Source organism: Ranitomeya imitator, chromosome 9 (genome assembly GCF_032444005.1).
Source record: "Ranitomeya imitator isolate aRanImi1 chromosome 9, aRanImi1.pri, whole genome shotgun sequence".
NCBI classification, from domain to species: Eukaryota; Metazoa; Chordata; class Amphibia; order Anura; family Dendrobatidae; genus Ranitomeya; species Ranitomeya imitator.
The window spans coordinates 154,395,542-154,409,945 of NC_091290.1; the positions used below are offsets into that span (position 1 = coordinate 154,395,542).

General features: G+C 50.8%; 1 protein-coding gene across 1 annotated transcript in view; it reads right to left on the reverse strand.

Moving 5' to 3' along the window:
* The window catches only part of HYDIN (HYDIN axonemal central pair apparatus protein), a 152,444-nt gene that overhangs the window by 1,940 nt on the left and 136,100 nt on the right, over positions 1–14,404 (reverse strand). The window contains exons 73-81 of the mRNA XM_069739547.1: positions 5,051–5,272; positions 4,799–4,968; positions 4,464–4,662; positions 4,171–4,329; positions 3,420–3,700; positions 2,104–2,323; positions 1,744–1,956; positions 1,377–1,540; positions 1,078–1,228 (exon numbers count right to left, since the gene is read on the reverse strand). Of these exons, the coding sequence (XP_069595648.1) occupies positions 1,078–1,228; positions 1,377–1,540; positions 1,744–1,956; positions 2,104–2,323; positions 3,420–3,700; positions 4,171–4,329; positions 4,464–4,662; positions 4,799–4,968; positions 5,051–5,272 (1,779 nt within the window). The remainder of the gene's footprint in view (positions 1–1,077; positions 1,229–1,376; positions 1,541–1,743; positions 1,957–2,103; positions 2,324–3,419; positions 3,701–4,170; positions 4,330–4,463; positions 4,663–4,798; positions 4,969–5,050; positions 5,273–14,404) is intronic.

Consider the following 14,404-nt stretch of genomic DNA (forward strand, 5'->3'; position numbering starts at 1 on the left):
CGAGGAAAAAGACAGAAGATGTCAGTAATCTCCCTGCCCTCCACTGCAAGAGCCCGAGTCACAGCAAAACCAGCACCTGCGACCACTACGACCTGCACCAAAACAAGCAGCTGCGACCACTACGACCTGCACCAAAACCAGCACCTGTGACCACTACGACCTGCACCAAAACCAGCACCTGCGACCACTACGACCTGCACCAAAACCAGCACCTGCGACCACTACGACCTGCACCAAAACCAGCACCTGCGACCACTACGACCTGCACCAAAACCAGCACCTGCGACCACTACGACGTGCACCAAAATAAGCAGCTGCGACCACTATGACTTGCACCAAAACCAGCAGCTGCGACCACGACCTGCACCAAAACCAGCACCTGCGACCACTACGACCTGCACCAAAACCAGCACCTGCGACCACTACACCTGCACCAAAACCAGCACCTGCGACCACTACGACGTGCACCAAAATAAGCAGCTGCGACCACTATGACCTGCACCAAAACCAGCACCTGCGACCACTACGACCTGCACCAAAACCAGCACCTGCGCCCACAACGACCTGCACCAAAACCAGCACCTGCGACCACAACGACCTACACCAAAACCAGCACCTGCGACCACAACGACCTGCACCAAAACTAGCACCTGCGACCACAACGACCTACACCAAAACCAGCACCTGCGACCACAACGACCTACACCAAAACCAGCACCTGCGACCACAACGAACTGCACCAAAACCAGCAGCTGCGACCATTACGTCCTGCACCAAAACCAGCAGCTGCGACCACTACGACCTGTACGAAAACCTGCACCTGCGACCAGTACGACCTGCACCAAAACTTGACCCTGCGACCATGGCCTACACCAAAACCAGCACCTGCGACCACTACGTCCTACACCAAAACCAGCACCGGCGACCACTATCACCTGCACTAAAACCAGCACCTGCGACCATTCCCCGAGCTGCACCACTGAGGAGAATGACAGGTCATCTGGAGATAGTGGAATGTTTGGATAATGGGTCCCTGTACAGACCACCTCATCTGCCGCAATGGTGGTTCTTTCATACCTTGGTAGAGAAGGTGCCCTCTTTGTGAGAGTGGAAATTCAGTTTGTAGTCTCTCCTGGCGCCTCCAGGCACCTCCATGTAATCCAGACCCTTGATGGTGGTGGCACTGTCCATACGTTCTGGCTTCAGGATATCAACAATGGCACGAAACCTGTAAGCAGAAGATTTTCATAGAGTCCAGCTGTAGGAATAATACCGTGAGCTCCGTCTGATGCCAGTATGTCTGTAGAGATAGGAAGGGAGGTGGTGCACGGAATTGGTACTGACCACCGTCCACGTCCACCCGGGGCCCTTCTCACCGTTGGGGTTTGCGCAGCCAGTTGCTGACGCTCAGTAGTTCAGTGTACGATGTCTTGCATGGGACCTCTCTGATCACAGATCCGGAAGATTTCGGAGGCTCAGCCAGACCCTGAAGGAGGTAGAGCAATCCGGTGCCATCGGGCAGCGGGAAGAAGAGCGAGCCCTAAAAACAGCAGACACTTCACCCTTAGAGAGGTCGTCAGGTGCCCAGGATGGACCCGATATAACATAAGTCCGTGACCCAGGATGGGGCCCGATATAAGGACGTGACCCAGGATGGGGATTGATATAACATAAGGACGTGACCCAATATAAGGACATGACCCCAGACAGGGCCTGATATAAGGAGATGATCCAGGAAGTTACCTGATGCTTCCTGCCCTCAGCGCTCATGAGCAGGGGGTAGTAGGTGACCACGTAGGGCTTGTTCTGCTGATGAGCCTCCACGGTGATGAAGTCTTCTCCGCTCCAATGTTCCCCGTCTATCACCGGCCGCAGATTCCACGTCTGGTTGGTTTTGTTGCTCAGGGCAATGGCTTGTGTCTGCTTACTCCGTACCTGACACTGAAAGTTGACCACCTGTAACAGTAGGAGGTGTAGACAGACCCTGACGTCATGGCGGCGATGTACCGGTCACTGACCGACAAGCCATGATGTCAGCCGCGATGGGGAAGGTGCAGATTCACCGCAGCTGCCATCAATTACAAGTGGCTGGGAAGCCATTACCTCCTTCATAGATGGGAGGCCGACACAGGATCCGGACAGCGTCAGCGCCAACGTTTTCCCTCCCTCAATGCAGCAGAGCAGGTTCTTATAATGAACGTCTGAGCGGATCTCAGCCGGGTGGAAGACAACATCAAATGTGACCTCACTGTCAGCCGTGATGTAACCGGACGCCGGTGAGATGGAGAAGTCCGGCTCCAATTGTGTTATGTCCCACTGGAACCTGCAGCAGAGAGAAAAGGTAATGGTGAAAGAGAGCGGAGCCGGCGAGCAAGTGGGGAGCGGCGAGGAAGAGAGGAGCCGGTGATGAAGAGAGGAGCTGGCGAGGAAGAGAGGAGCCGGCGAGCAAGAGGGAGGTGGCAAGGAAGAGACGAGACGGCGAGGAAGAGAGGAGCTGGAAAGAAAGAAAGAGGGGAGGCAGGGAGGAAGAGGGGAGACGCCGAGAAAGAGGGTAGCCGGCGAGGAAGAGAGATGTCAAGGAATAGGGAGGCGGGGAGGAAGAGGGGAGACGCCGAGAAAGAGAGGAGGTGCAGAGGAAGAGAGGAGACGCCGAGGAAGAGGAGGGCAGGGAGGAAGATGGGAGACGCTGACGAAGAGAGGAGACGTCGAGGAAAAGAGGAGACTTCGAGGAAGAGAGGAGCCGGTGATGAAGAGAGGAGCTGGCGAGCAAGAGGGAGGCGGCAAGGAAGAGACGAGATGGCGAGGAAGAGAGAAGCCGGAGAGGAAGAAAGAGGGGAGGTGGTAAGAAAGAGGGGAGGTAGAGGGGAGACGCCAAGAAAGATGTGAGCCGGCGAGGAAGAAAGGAGATGTCAAGGAAGAGGGAGGCGGGGAGGAAGAGGGGAGACGCCGAGAAAGAGGGGAGCCAGCGAGGAAGAGAGGAGATGTCAAGGAAGAGGAAGGTGGGGAGGAAGAGGGGAGACGCCGAGGAAGAGTGAGGCGGGGAGGTAGATGGGAGACACTGAGGAAGAGAGGAGATGTTGAGGAAAAGAGGAGATGTCGAGAAAGAGGGAGACAGGGAGGAAGAGGGGAGTCGATGAGGAAGAAAGAGGCGGGGAGGAAGAGGGGAGCCGTCGAGGAACAGAGGAGCCGTCGAGGAAGAGGAAGGCGGAGAGAAAGAGGGAGGCGGAGAGCAAGAAAGAGGGGAGGCGGGGAAGAAGGGGGGAGGCGGCAAGGAAGAGAGGAGCTGCCGAGGAAGAGGGAAGCTGGTGAGGCGGAGGGGAGTTGGCAAGAAAGGAGCTGCCGAGGAAGAGGGGAGCTGCAGAGGAAAAGGGGGAGCCGTCGAGGAGGAGACGACGCCCTGATGGGCCTGCTGATTGTACCTGGCTCCCAGCTCTCCCGTATTGCTCAGGACAATCCTACGTGTCGCCTGACTCTGCAGTACCACAGCCCCGAAGGACACATAGTCCTGGTCCAAGCTGAGTGCCAGGCCCTGGCTGCAGCCTCGCACCATGAAGAGGGAGCGCATCACTCCGCAGGACTCCAGCAGCACCTCCTCCGCAAATGGAGCAATTCTGCTGCGGGGGGTAAACTGCACCTCCAGCTGACACAGCCCACCACGGGCCGGCAGGGTCACCTTCCCACTGGGGGACAGACTGAGGACCTGCACAAGAGATAAAAAACATCAGTGGCATCCTCCAATGTGCAGAGAGCCAGCGCCGGCCGATCATGTGTAAACCCACCGTGAGACATCAGCTGACGACCCACCACAGGGTCCGCACTCACTACACAATCTGCACCCACCACAGCGTCCGCACTCACTACACGGTGTGCACCCACCACAGCGTCCGCACTCACTACACGGTGTGCACCCACCACAGTGTCCGCACTCACTACACGGTGTGCACCCACCACAGTGTCCGCACTCACTACACGGTGTGCACCCACCACAGTGTCCGCACTCACTACACGGTGTGCACCCACCACAGTGTCCACACTCACTACACGGTGTGCACCCACCACAGTGTCCGCACTCACTACACGGTCGGCACTTATTAGAGTAAGAACCAGCCTCTTACTGTACCCCGTCCCAGTAAGTCTGGGGCAGTGGGCCTCATACACGGGGTCCGGTACCTGGGGGTCCTGCAGTGCGGGCACGTTTGGGCTCAGGTGCAGGGTGCATGATACAGGGGCCAGGCTCCTATTCACAATGCTGATCGCCCTTTTCATGGTTTGTCCAATGTTCACGGCTCCAAAGTTAAGAACTTTGTATTTTGGATCCACAACTTCAACCTGTAAACAGCAGATGACATCATGGGTGACTGATGAGACGGCTGCCGGGATCGTCTCCGCGAGGCCGCACACGCAGCACCAGACGATCTGTCCAACAATGGATCATCTACATTTCTCCTGTACAAATTTCTGACCTTCATCTCGATCCCGTGACCCTGGAGTCGAATGAGCTGCTGGGAATGGCCGTTCATCTGAAAGACGACAGGTTCTTGGTACAAGATGGCTGCTCGTGGATAGAACGTGATTGGCACCTCCATTTTGTCTCCGGGGGAGAGGACATTGGCACAGAAGTCGATCTCCATGTGAGCCGTGTTAATGTACAGACAGTCGATGCTGCGGGGAAGCATCGGCACAATGACAGGGTGAAGCCACCCATCAGCCGGCGTCCCTGGGCCATTGGCGGGGTTACTAACCTGAGCGGCCAGTGGCGGGGTCACTCACCTGAGAGGCTGGCGGCGGGGTCACTCACCTGAAAGGCCGGCTGTCCTTATTGGTGATGACGAGGGTTTCTCGGACCGGCTGCATCCCAGCGTGGAAAACGAAGCAATGCCCAAAGTTGTGTTCTGTGAAAGAAAAGTGGATTCCTGGCTGCACCGCGCTGCCGCGCAGGGGACGGGTGATCTCCGGCCCGTTCTCTATCTGAGAGGACGACACAACATAAAATGGGCATTACAGGTGAGCACCTCGAGCCGCCAGTGCCGACGTCACCAGTGTCACTAACCTTCAGGGTCAGCAGAACGTCCCTTACTGTGCACGGCCTGGTGGGACAGAAGGTGAGCGAAGTCTGAGTCCGCTGTCCAGGGCCCACGAGGCCACTTCTGGGGGATACACTCAGGAAATCCTGCAGCCCCCGAGGGACAGTCAGAGCACAGGAGTAATTAAAGGAGAACTGTCCCTTATTTGTGATGTGGAACAGGAGTGTGGAGCGGTCACTGATGTCTACCTGCCGGGAAGAAAGCGGCCGAGTCACCTGACACTGCGCAGGACGGGAGAGCTCAATCTGCAGGACGGGGAAGGTCAATCTGCAGAACTGGAAAGCTCAATCTGCAGGACGCTGCGCAGGACAGGGAAGGTCAATCTGCAGGATGCTGAAGGTTAATCTGCAGGACGCTGCGCAGGAAGGGGAAGGTCAATCTGCAGGACGCTGCGCAGGACAGGGAAGGTCAATCTGCAGGATGCTGAAGGTTAATCTGCAGGACGCTGCGCAGGAAGGGGAAGGTCAATCTGCAGGACGCTGCGCAGGACAGGGAAGGTCAATCTGCAGGATGCTGAAGGTTAATCTGCAGGACGCTGCGCAGGAAGGGGAAGGTCAATCTGCAGGACGCTGCGCAGGAAGGGGAAGGTCAATCTGCAGGAAGCTGCGCAGGAAGGGGAAGGTCAATCTGCAGGACGCTGCGCAGGACGGAAGGTCAATCTGCAGGACGCTGAAGGTCAATCTGCAGGACGTTGCGCAGAAAGGGGAAGGTCAATCTGCAGGACGCTGCGCAGGAAGGGGAAGGTCAATTTGCAGGACGCTGCGCAGGAAGGGGAAGGTCAATCTGCGGGACGCTGCGCAGGATGCTGAAGGTCAATCTGCAGGACGCTGAAGGTCAATCTGCAGGACGTTGCGCAGGAAGGGGAAGGTCAATCTGCAGGATGCTGCGCAGGACAGGGAAGGTCAATCTGCAAGACGCTGAAGGTCAATCTGCAGGACGCTGCGCAGGAAGGGGAAGGTCAATCTGCATTATGCTGCGCAGGAAGGGGAAGGTCAATCTGCAGGATGCTGTGCAGTACATAGTTACATATAGTTACATAGTTATTAAGGTTGAAGGAAGACTATATGTCCATCTAGTTCAACCCATAGCCTAACCTAACATGCCCTAACATGTTGATCCAGAGGAAGGCAAAAAAAACCCATGTGGCAAAGAGTAAGCTCCACTTTGGGGAAAAAAATTCCTTCCCGACTCCACATACGGCAATCAGACTAGTTCCCTGGATCAACGCCCTATCAAGGAATCTAGTGTATATACCCTGTAACATTATACTTTTCCAGAAAGGTATCCAGTCCCCTCTTAAATTTAAGTAATGAATCACTCATTACATCATACGGCAGAGAGTTCCATAGTCTCACTGCTCTTACAGTAAAGAATCCGCGTCTGTTATTATGCCTAAACCTTCTTTCCTCCAGACGTAGAGGATGCCCCCTTGTCCCTGTCTCAGGTCTATGATTAAAAAGATCATCAGAAAGGTCTTTGTACTGTCCCCTCATATATTTATACATTAAAATAAGATCACCCCTTAGTCTTCGTTTTTCCAAACTAAATAGCCCCAAGTGTAATAACCTATCTTGGTATTGCAGACCCCCCAGTCCTCTAATAACCTTGGTCGCTCTTCTCTGCACCCGCTCCAGTTCAGCTATGTCTTTCTTATACACCGGAGACCAGAACTGTGCACAGTATTCTAAGTGTGGTCGAACTAGTGACTTGTATAGAGGTAAAATTATATTCTCCTCATGAGCATCTATGCCTCTTTTAATGCATCCCATTATTTTATTTGCCTTTGTAGCAGCTGCCCGACACTGGCCACTAAATATGAGTTTGTCATCCACCCATACACCCAGGTCTTTTTCATTGACGGTTTTGCCCAGAGTTTTAGAATTAAGCACATAATTATACATCTTATTACTTCTACCCAAGTGCATGACCTTACATTTATCCCCATTAAAGCTCATTTGCCATTTATCAGCCCAAGCTTCTAGTTTACATAAATCATCCTGTAATATAAAATTATCCTCCCCTGTATTGATTACCCTGCAGAGTTTAGTGTCATCTGCAAATATTGAAATTCTACTCTGAATGCCCCCTACAAGGTCATTAATAAATATGTTAAAAAGAAGAGGGCCCAATACTGACCCCTGTGGTACCCCACTGCTAACCGCTACCCAGTCCGAGTGTGCTCCATTAATAACCACCCTTTGTTTCCTATCCCTGAGCCAGCTCTCAACCCACTTGCACATATTTTCCCCTATCCCCATTATTCTCATTTTATGTATCAACCTTTTGTGTGGCACCGTATCAAAAGCTTTTGAAAAGTCCATATACACTACATCCACTGGGTTCCCTTGGTCCAGTCCGGAACTTACCTCTTCATAGAAACTGATCAAATTAGTCTGACATGAACGGTCCCTAGTAAACCCGTGCTGATACTGGGTCATGAGGTTATTCCTCTTCAGATACTCCAGTAGAGCATCCCTTAGAATGCCCTCCAGGATTTTACCCACAGTAGAGGTTAAGCTTACCGGCCTATGGGGGCGTGGCCTGAACGTCCATGTGAGCGGACGCGTGACAGAGCGCTCCCGCTGCCAAAGTTAATATTATCCTTATAAGCCGCAGCTGAGCGGCGATTCACAGCGCTTACCGGCTGCAGGAGAGTCCCGGGAGTGCGGCGGTGTATAGCGGCGGCCCCGAGGTCAATGAGTATGACCAGGAGGAGACAAAGAGACGCCGGAGCCGGCGAGGCAGGGACCGGCCAAGATGGCGCCGACGCCAGGGAGAAGGCGGAGAAGGACAACGCGGCATGCCAGAAGAGAATGTCGGCGGCGGCAAAGCTCCAGCAGTTTGCTAGAGTGGAAGCCGCAGGGAACACAGGAAAAGCAGAGGAGGACGCCGGAGTGGACACAGACACAGAAGGAGAGGAGGAAAGCCCAGCAGAGGAGCAGGAGGTACAACAGGGGAGCAGGGATGGTGACATGGCGGTGGTAGTAGGGGGACCTGAAGATAAGGAGTCAGGAGCAGAGCCAACCCTTAGAGATGTCTTTGCACTGGTATCATCCTGCAAACAATCCCTGACCCAGCAGATACAGGAGGTTAAAGGGGATACAGCCCAGATAAATGCAGCCCTGCAGAAGATTGACAAACGTGTGGGGGCTATGGAGGAAAGGGTGAGCACGGCAGAAGACCATATAGTGCAGCTGCAGAAAGCGGAGAGGAAGTTTGCTCAAACAATATCGGAGCTAGCTGCAAAAAATGAGGATCTGGAGAATAGGTCCAGAAGAAATAACATTCGCATAGTGGGTGTCCCTGAAAAAACTGAGGGGAGGAATCCCACGGAGTATATTGAAAGCTGGCTCCTTGAGACTTTTGGTGATGCAGCACTGACAAAAGTATTTGCGGTAGAAAGAGCCCACAGGGTCCCACCGAAACCACCTGTCCCTGGAGCAAGTCCCCGTACCATGCTTGCCAAAATCCTAAACTACAGAGACAGAGACATTATCCTGAGGAAGGCTAGAGACATGACGGATCTGACAATTGGAGGTCAAAGAATCGCTATTTACCCCGACTATTCTGCCCTGGTACAGAAACAACGGATGATGTTCACGGGTATCAAGAGACGGCTGAGAGAACTGGGAGTGCAATACTCCATGATGTTTCCGGCACGACTGAGAGTGGTAGCGATGGATAAGATTCACTTTTTCCAGACGCCGGAGGACGCTACCCAGTGGATAGATCTTAACGCTAAAAAACTTAAAGGGAAAGGAGATTGAAAATGTGGGGCGGGTTGGTCGGGAGGTATCTTAATTCTTTCAAAAAGGGGAAAAAAAGAGATTGACTGACAGTACACTGGTAATTGAAATGTGAAGGTTGGAGGGTGGAGCTGGGTATTACTCAGGGAACGCACTGGGAGAGCTGGTGTGGCGGTGAAATATGAGGGAGGAAGGGTGTGCAGCGTACTAAAAAGTTTATTTAGTTCTTGCAGTTGTAATATAATACAGGTTTAATTATACTGTTCTTCTAAGAATTGCGCCGAATTCTGTTATAAACGGTAGCGGGAGGCGGAAGGAGAAGGTTACGTTAACAAGAGTGTTTGCAACGGGTGATGGTGCCCCACTCTTGATAAGAGGCAGAATGTATAATATTGGGGGGTGTGGGGGAGGGGGGGGAGGGGTGAGGGTGGGGAGGGAAGTTAGACAGCTCAGAACCGGGAGTATTGACATAACTAAGGATGATGAGTCACATAATAGGGGACCGCTTTAAGATATTGAGCTGGAATGTGAGAGGCCTGGCGGATAAGTCTAGGAGAGCTGCGAGCTTGCAGTATGCGAAGGATCAACGGGCTTCTATGATATGCTTGCTAGAGACGCACTTGATACAGGAGAAAGTGGACGTACTAAATAGACGTTGGATACAGAAAGGGTATCACTCTACCTTCTCGACGTACTCAAGAGGTGTGTCAGTGTTGGTGCCGGTGGGAGTGCAGTATGAAGAGGTGAAAGTATGCGTGGATGCTGAGGGTCAGTATGTGGTGATACAATGTATATTGTATGGAGTGAGATTGTGTGTTGCGGCAATGTATATTCCACCTCCATATTCAAGTAAGAAGATCAGGGAGGTATTGGAGAGGGTGGAACGATGGGAACCACTGCCACTCTTAATTATTGGGGATTTGAACAATATATGCGATGACTTTTGGGATAAAAATAAGAACGCCCAGAATAGGTCGGAGGGGCACACTACAACATTTGGAACCTATGTGCGTGAATTAGGCATGATTGATCTATGGAGAGTCAGACATGTTGGGGAGAGAGGATACTCGTGCTATTCGCCGGCTCATGCTACGCTATCCAGAATTGATATGGCGCTGGGTAACCGCCTGTTGGACACAATGGTGGGGGAGGTGCGTTATCTGCCGAGGGCCCTTTCGGATCATAGTCCAATTGAGGTGGAGATTAGGTTGTTGGGGACACGGACTACAAGCGGGAGAGAATGGAAGATCCACCCTAACTGGTTACAGAGTATTGACTTGGACGGTATAGGGAAGGAGGTGACGGAATTCTTTGCGTTAAATGATGGGAGTACTGATGCTCTGACTGTTTGGGATGCAATGAAAGCGTATCTGAGAGGGCTACTTTTTAGAGACATTAGTAGGTGTAAGAGGAGGACAAGGGAAGCGGAGAGAGTGGCATTGGAAGAGTTGAAAGCCGCGGAGGACGAGATGGTAGTACTGGGGACCTCCGAGGCAGAGAAAAGGTTGAGAACAGCGCAAAATTGTATGGAAAAGATTCTGCTGGGAAAAGATGAAAAAAAGCGGGAGTTTCAGAGGGTGGCTTATTTTCAGGAGGGAGAAACAGTGGGACACATGCTATCGGTGGTAGCCGCGGCTCAGCGTAGTACCTCATATGTACACTCGTTGGTTTCGGATGGGGGGAGCAGGGTATCTGAAACACCTGATATTATAAAGGTCTTTGCGGACTTTTACGCGGACCTATATTCCTCCAGGGTCAATGAGTCAGCCGGAGATACGGAGACTTTCCTTGAGAGTCTGGGTCTTCCGAAATTGAGTGAGGAGGATAGAGTGAGCCTCGATGCCCCTATCACCGAGGAGGAACTGAGTCGGGCGCTGAAGTCTATGGCCAATGGGAAGGCACCTGGGGTTGATGGGTTACCAGCCGAAATCTATAAAAGTTTGGAGGAAGTGCTGATTCCCAGATTAAAGTTAGTACTGGAGGAGGCTGGATGTAAAGGGTATCTCCCAGCATCTATGAGGGAGGCTATTATAGTGGTTATTCCGAAGGAGGATAAGGATCTGGGGAAGCCTGAGTCATATCGGCCAATCTCTCTGTTAACCATCGATGTCAAGCTCTTGGCCAAGGTGTTAGCTACCCGTCTGTCTAGTGTCATTACTAACCTTGTGCATCCGGATCAGTCTGGTTTTATGCCTGACAGATCTACAGCGGTTAATCTGCGGAGGCTGCATATGAACCTGCAGCTGAAGTCTGACAATTGTGGCCGAAGGGTTATTGCATCCTTGGACGCCCATAAGGCGTTTGACAGTGTGGAGTGGGGATATCTCTGGCGGGTGTTGAAATGTATGGGTATTGGCCCGCAATTTGTGGCGTGGACTCAACTGTTATATTCACTACCAACAGCTAGAATTAGAGTGAATGGGGAACTTTCTCAGCCTATAAAGCTGGCCAGAGGTACGAGGCAGGGTTGCCCACTATCGCCCCTTCTGTTTGCCTTAGCTGTGGAGCCATTGGCCGCCAAGATCCGACAGTCGGATGAAGTCCCTGGGTTCAGTTATGGGAGTGTTGAGGAGAAGATTGCGTTATATGCAGACGACATACTACTGTTCCTAGCGGACCCGGATGCAGCCTTGAATGGGGCTATCGAGATCGTTGGGAAATTTGGAGACTTATCGGGATTGAGGATAAACTGGGATAAATCGGTCCTCTTTGAGGTGGATGGGGTGGAGGAGAGCAGAAGTGAGCCATTGGGAGAGGGGCGGCTTAGGGTGGTATCCCTTTTCAGATACCTGGGAATATGGATCTCGATGCCAGTTACAGAGTTTCTGTATAGGAATTTGACACCTCTCGTGGGCGCCCTTAAAGCAAAAGTGGATGCATGGAATAAATTGCACTTATCGGTGGTGGGGAGGGTTAATCTAATTAAAATGGTTCTGATGCCCAAATTACTCTACGTCCTACATAACGCGCCAGTTTGGATTCCACGTGGGAAATTCCGGCAGATTAATGCTCTATTTAGAAGTCTGATATGGGGGAGGCGGTACCCACGTATTCGCCTGGAGACGCTTCAGCGACCCAAGGAAGATGGAGGATTGGCTTTACCCAATCCTGAGTTATACTTTCTTGCAGCCCAGAGCCAGCATTTGAAGGGCTGGGCGCGGGAGGCGTCTGCCAGTGCGGTGCAGCACTTGATGGAGAGGGTGACAGACCGACGACCGGTAGCGCAGTGTCTGGAGGATGGTTCCTTGGGAGTATTGGGGAAATTATACCCAACTATGTTTTTGATATATAAATTATGGACCAGACTGCGACAGATTCGGGGGGTTACGGGGCTGACTAAATTTACACCGATATGGTTTAATAATAATTTGGTTGAGTTTGCGGCCCTTGGAGTGCTGACGGAGTGGAGGGCCAAAGGAATCCACTTGGTGGCTCAGATAGTTCAACAACGAGGATTAAAGTCCTTTTCGCAGCTGCAAGGGGAGTTTGGACTGAGACCGACTGGGGAGTATCAATATGCTCAGATGAAACATGCTTTTAAAGCTCAAAACAGGAGCGGTGGTGTTGAGATCCAAGAGGACATAGTTCTGGAATACGTGTGTGGGGAAGGGTCCACAAGGGGAGTCATTACCACCCTTTATAAGGACCTTCTACATGCATATTTGTTAGACTTCCCTTTAAAAGCGAGAGCGAAATGGGAAAGAGATTTAGGCCCAATGGAGGATGAAACCTGGGAATCGGTGTTGGAGTCGGTTCCACGAGTGTCGCTGAGCGAGCCGTATAGACTATCGCAGCTGTACATCTTGCACAGAGTCTATAAATCACCGGAAGTGTTGTGCAGAGCGGGGTTGCGTGCTGACTCTGAATGCCCGAGATGTAAGACTGAGAATGCAGGAATATACCACATGATGTGGACATGTCCAAGACTGGTTGCTTTCTGGTTGGTGGTAATGAGCCGTGTGGAAGGGGCGTATAAATGCAGAGTGCCGAGAGATCCGATAGTGTGTATACTAGGATATGTAGAGGAAATTAGAGTGGATAACATCTGGAAGATAGCAATAGCTAGGCTATTATATATGGCAAGGAAGGTAATAGCAAGGAACTGGATCAAGGAGGAACCGCCTACGAGGGGTGAATTCCTGAATTATGTTAAACATGGTCTCAATCTGGAAAAGGGGGTCTATAAAAGACGTGGGAAAATAGAAACGTTTGACAAAATGTGGTCTCCGTGGCTCGAGCTGGGATGAATAGTTATGGGAAATGGGAGAGTGAGAGCCTCTGAAAGGAAGAGAGTGCCAAAGGAACAAGCGAACATAAGTGAGTCAAATGGCTCAAGGAACCATCAATACTGGTAACAAAAGTATAACTGGGAAGGAGCTGTCAGGGGAGGGGGAGGTTTGGGTATGGTTGGGATTGTTGGGGGTTTGGAAAATGTTAAAATTTTTGTAAAATACTGGACAGTGCATAAATTGTATTGTGCATGTTTGCTTTCAATAAAAAAACTATTTAAACAAAAAAAAAAAGCTTACCGGCCTATAATTTCCGAGTTCAGTTTTTGTTCCCTTTTTGAATATTGGCACCACATTTGCTATACGCCAGTCCTGTGGTACAGATCCTGTTATTATGGAGTCTTTAAAGATTAAAAATAATGGTCTATCAATGACTGTACTTAATTCCTGCATTACTCGAGGGTGTATCCCATCCGGGCCCGGAGATTTGTCAATTTTAGTGATTTTTAGACGCCGCCGCACTTCCTGCTGGGTTAAGCAGGTGACATTTAATTGGGAATTTTTATCACTAGACATTTTGTCTGCCATGGGATTTTCTTGTGTAAATACTGATGAAAAAAAGTCATTTAGCATATTGGCTTTTTCCTCATCCTCATCCACCATCTCACCCAGACTATTTTTAAGGGGGCCAACACTATCATTTTTTAGTTTCTTACTATTTATGTAGTTAAAGAATATTTTAGGATTATTTTTACTCTCTCTGGCAATGAGTCTCTCTGTCTCAATCTTTGCTGCCTTGATTTGCTTTTTACAGAATTTATTTAATTTTTTGTATTTATTTAATGCCTCATCACTACCTACTTCCTTTAATTCTCTAAATGCTTTCTTTTTGTCACTTATTGCGCCCCTTACAGCTCTATTTAGCCATATTGGTTTCCTCCTATTTCTAGTATGTTTATTCCCATACGGTATATACTGTGCACAGGTCCTATCCAGGATGCTAATAAACGTCTCCCATTTTCTTTGTGTATTTTTGTGTCTCAGGATATCGTCCCAGTTAATTGCACCAAGATCCTCTCTCATCCGTTGGAAATTTGCCCTCCTGAAGTTTAGTGTCCGTGTAACCCCTCTCTTATACATCTTATTAAAGGATACATGAAAACTTATTATTTTGTGATCGCTATTTCCCAAGTGACCCCCAACCCTTATATTTGCTATGCGGTCTGGCCTGTTGGTTAATATTCGGTCTAGCAGTGCCCCCCTTCTTGTTGGGTCCTGAACCAGTTGTGAAAGGTAATTGTCTCTCATAGTTGTCAAAAACCGATTACCTTTGCTGGAACTGCAG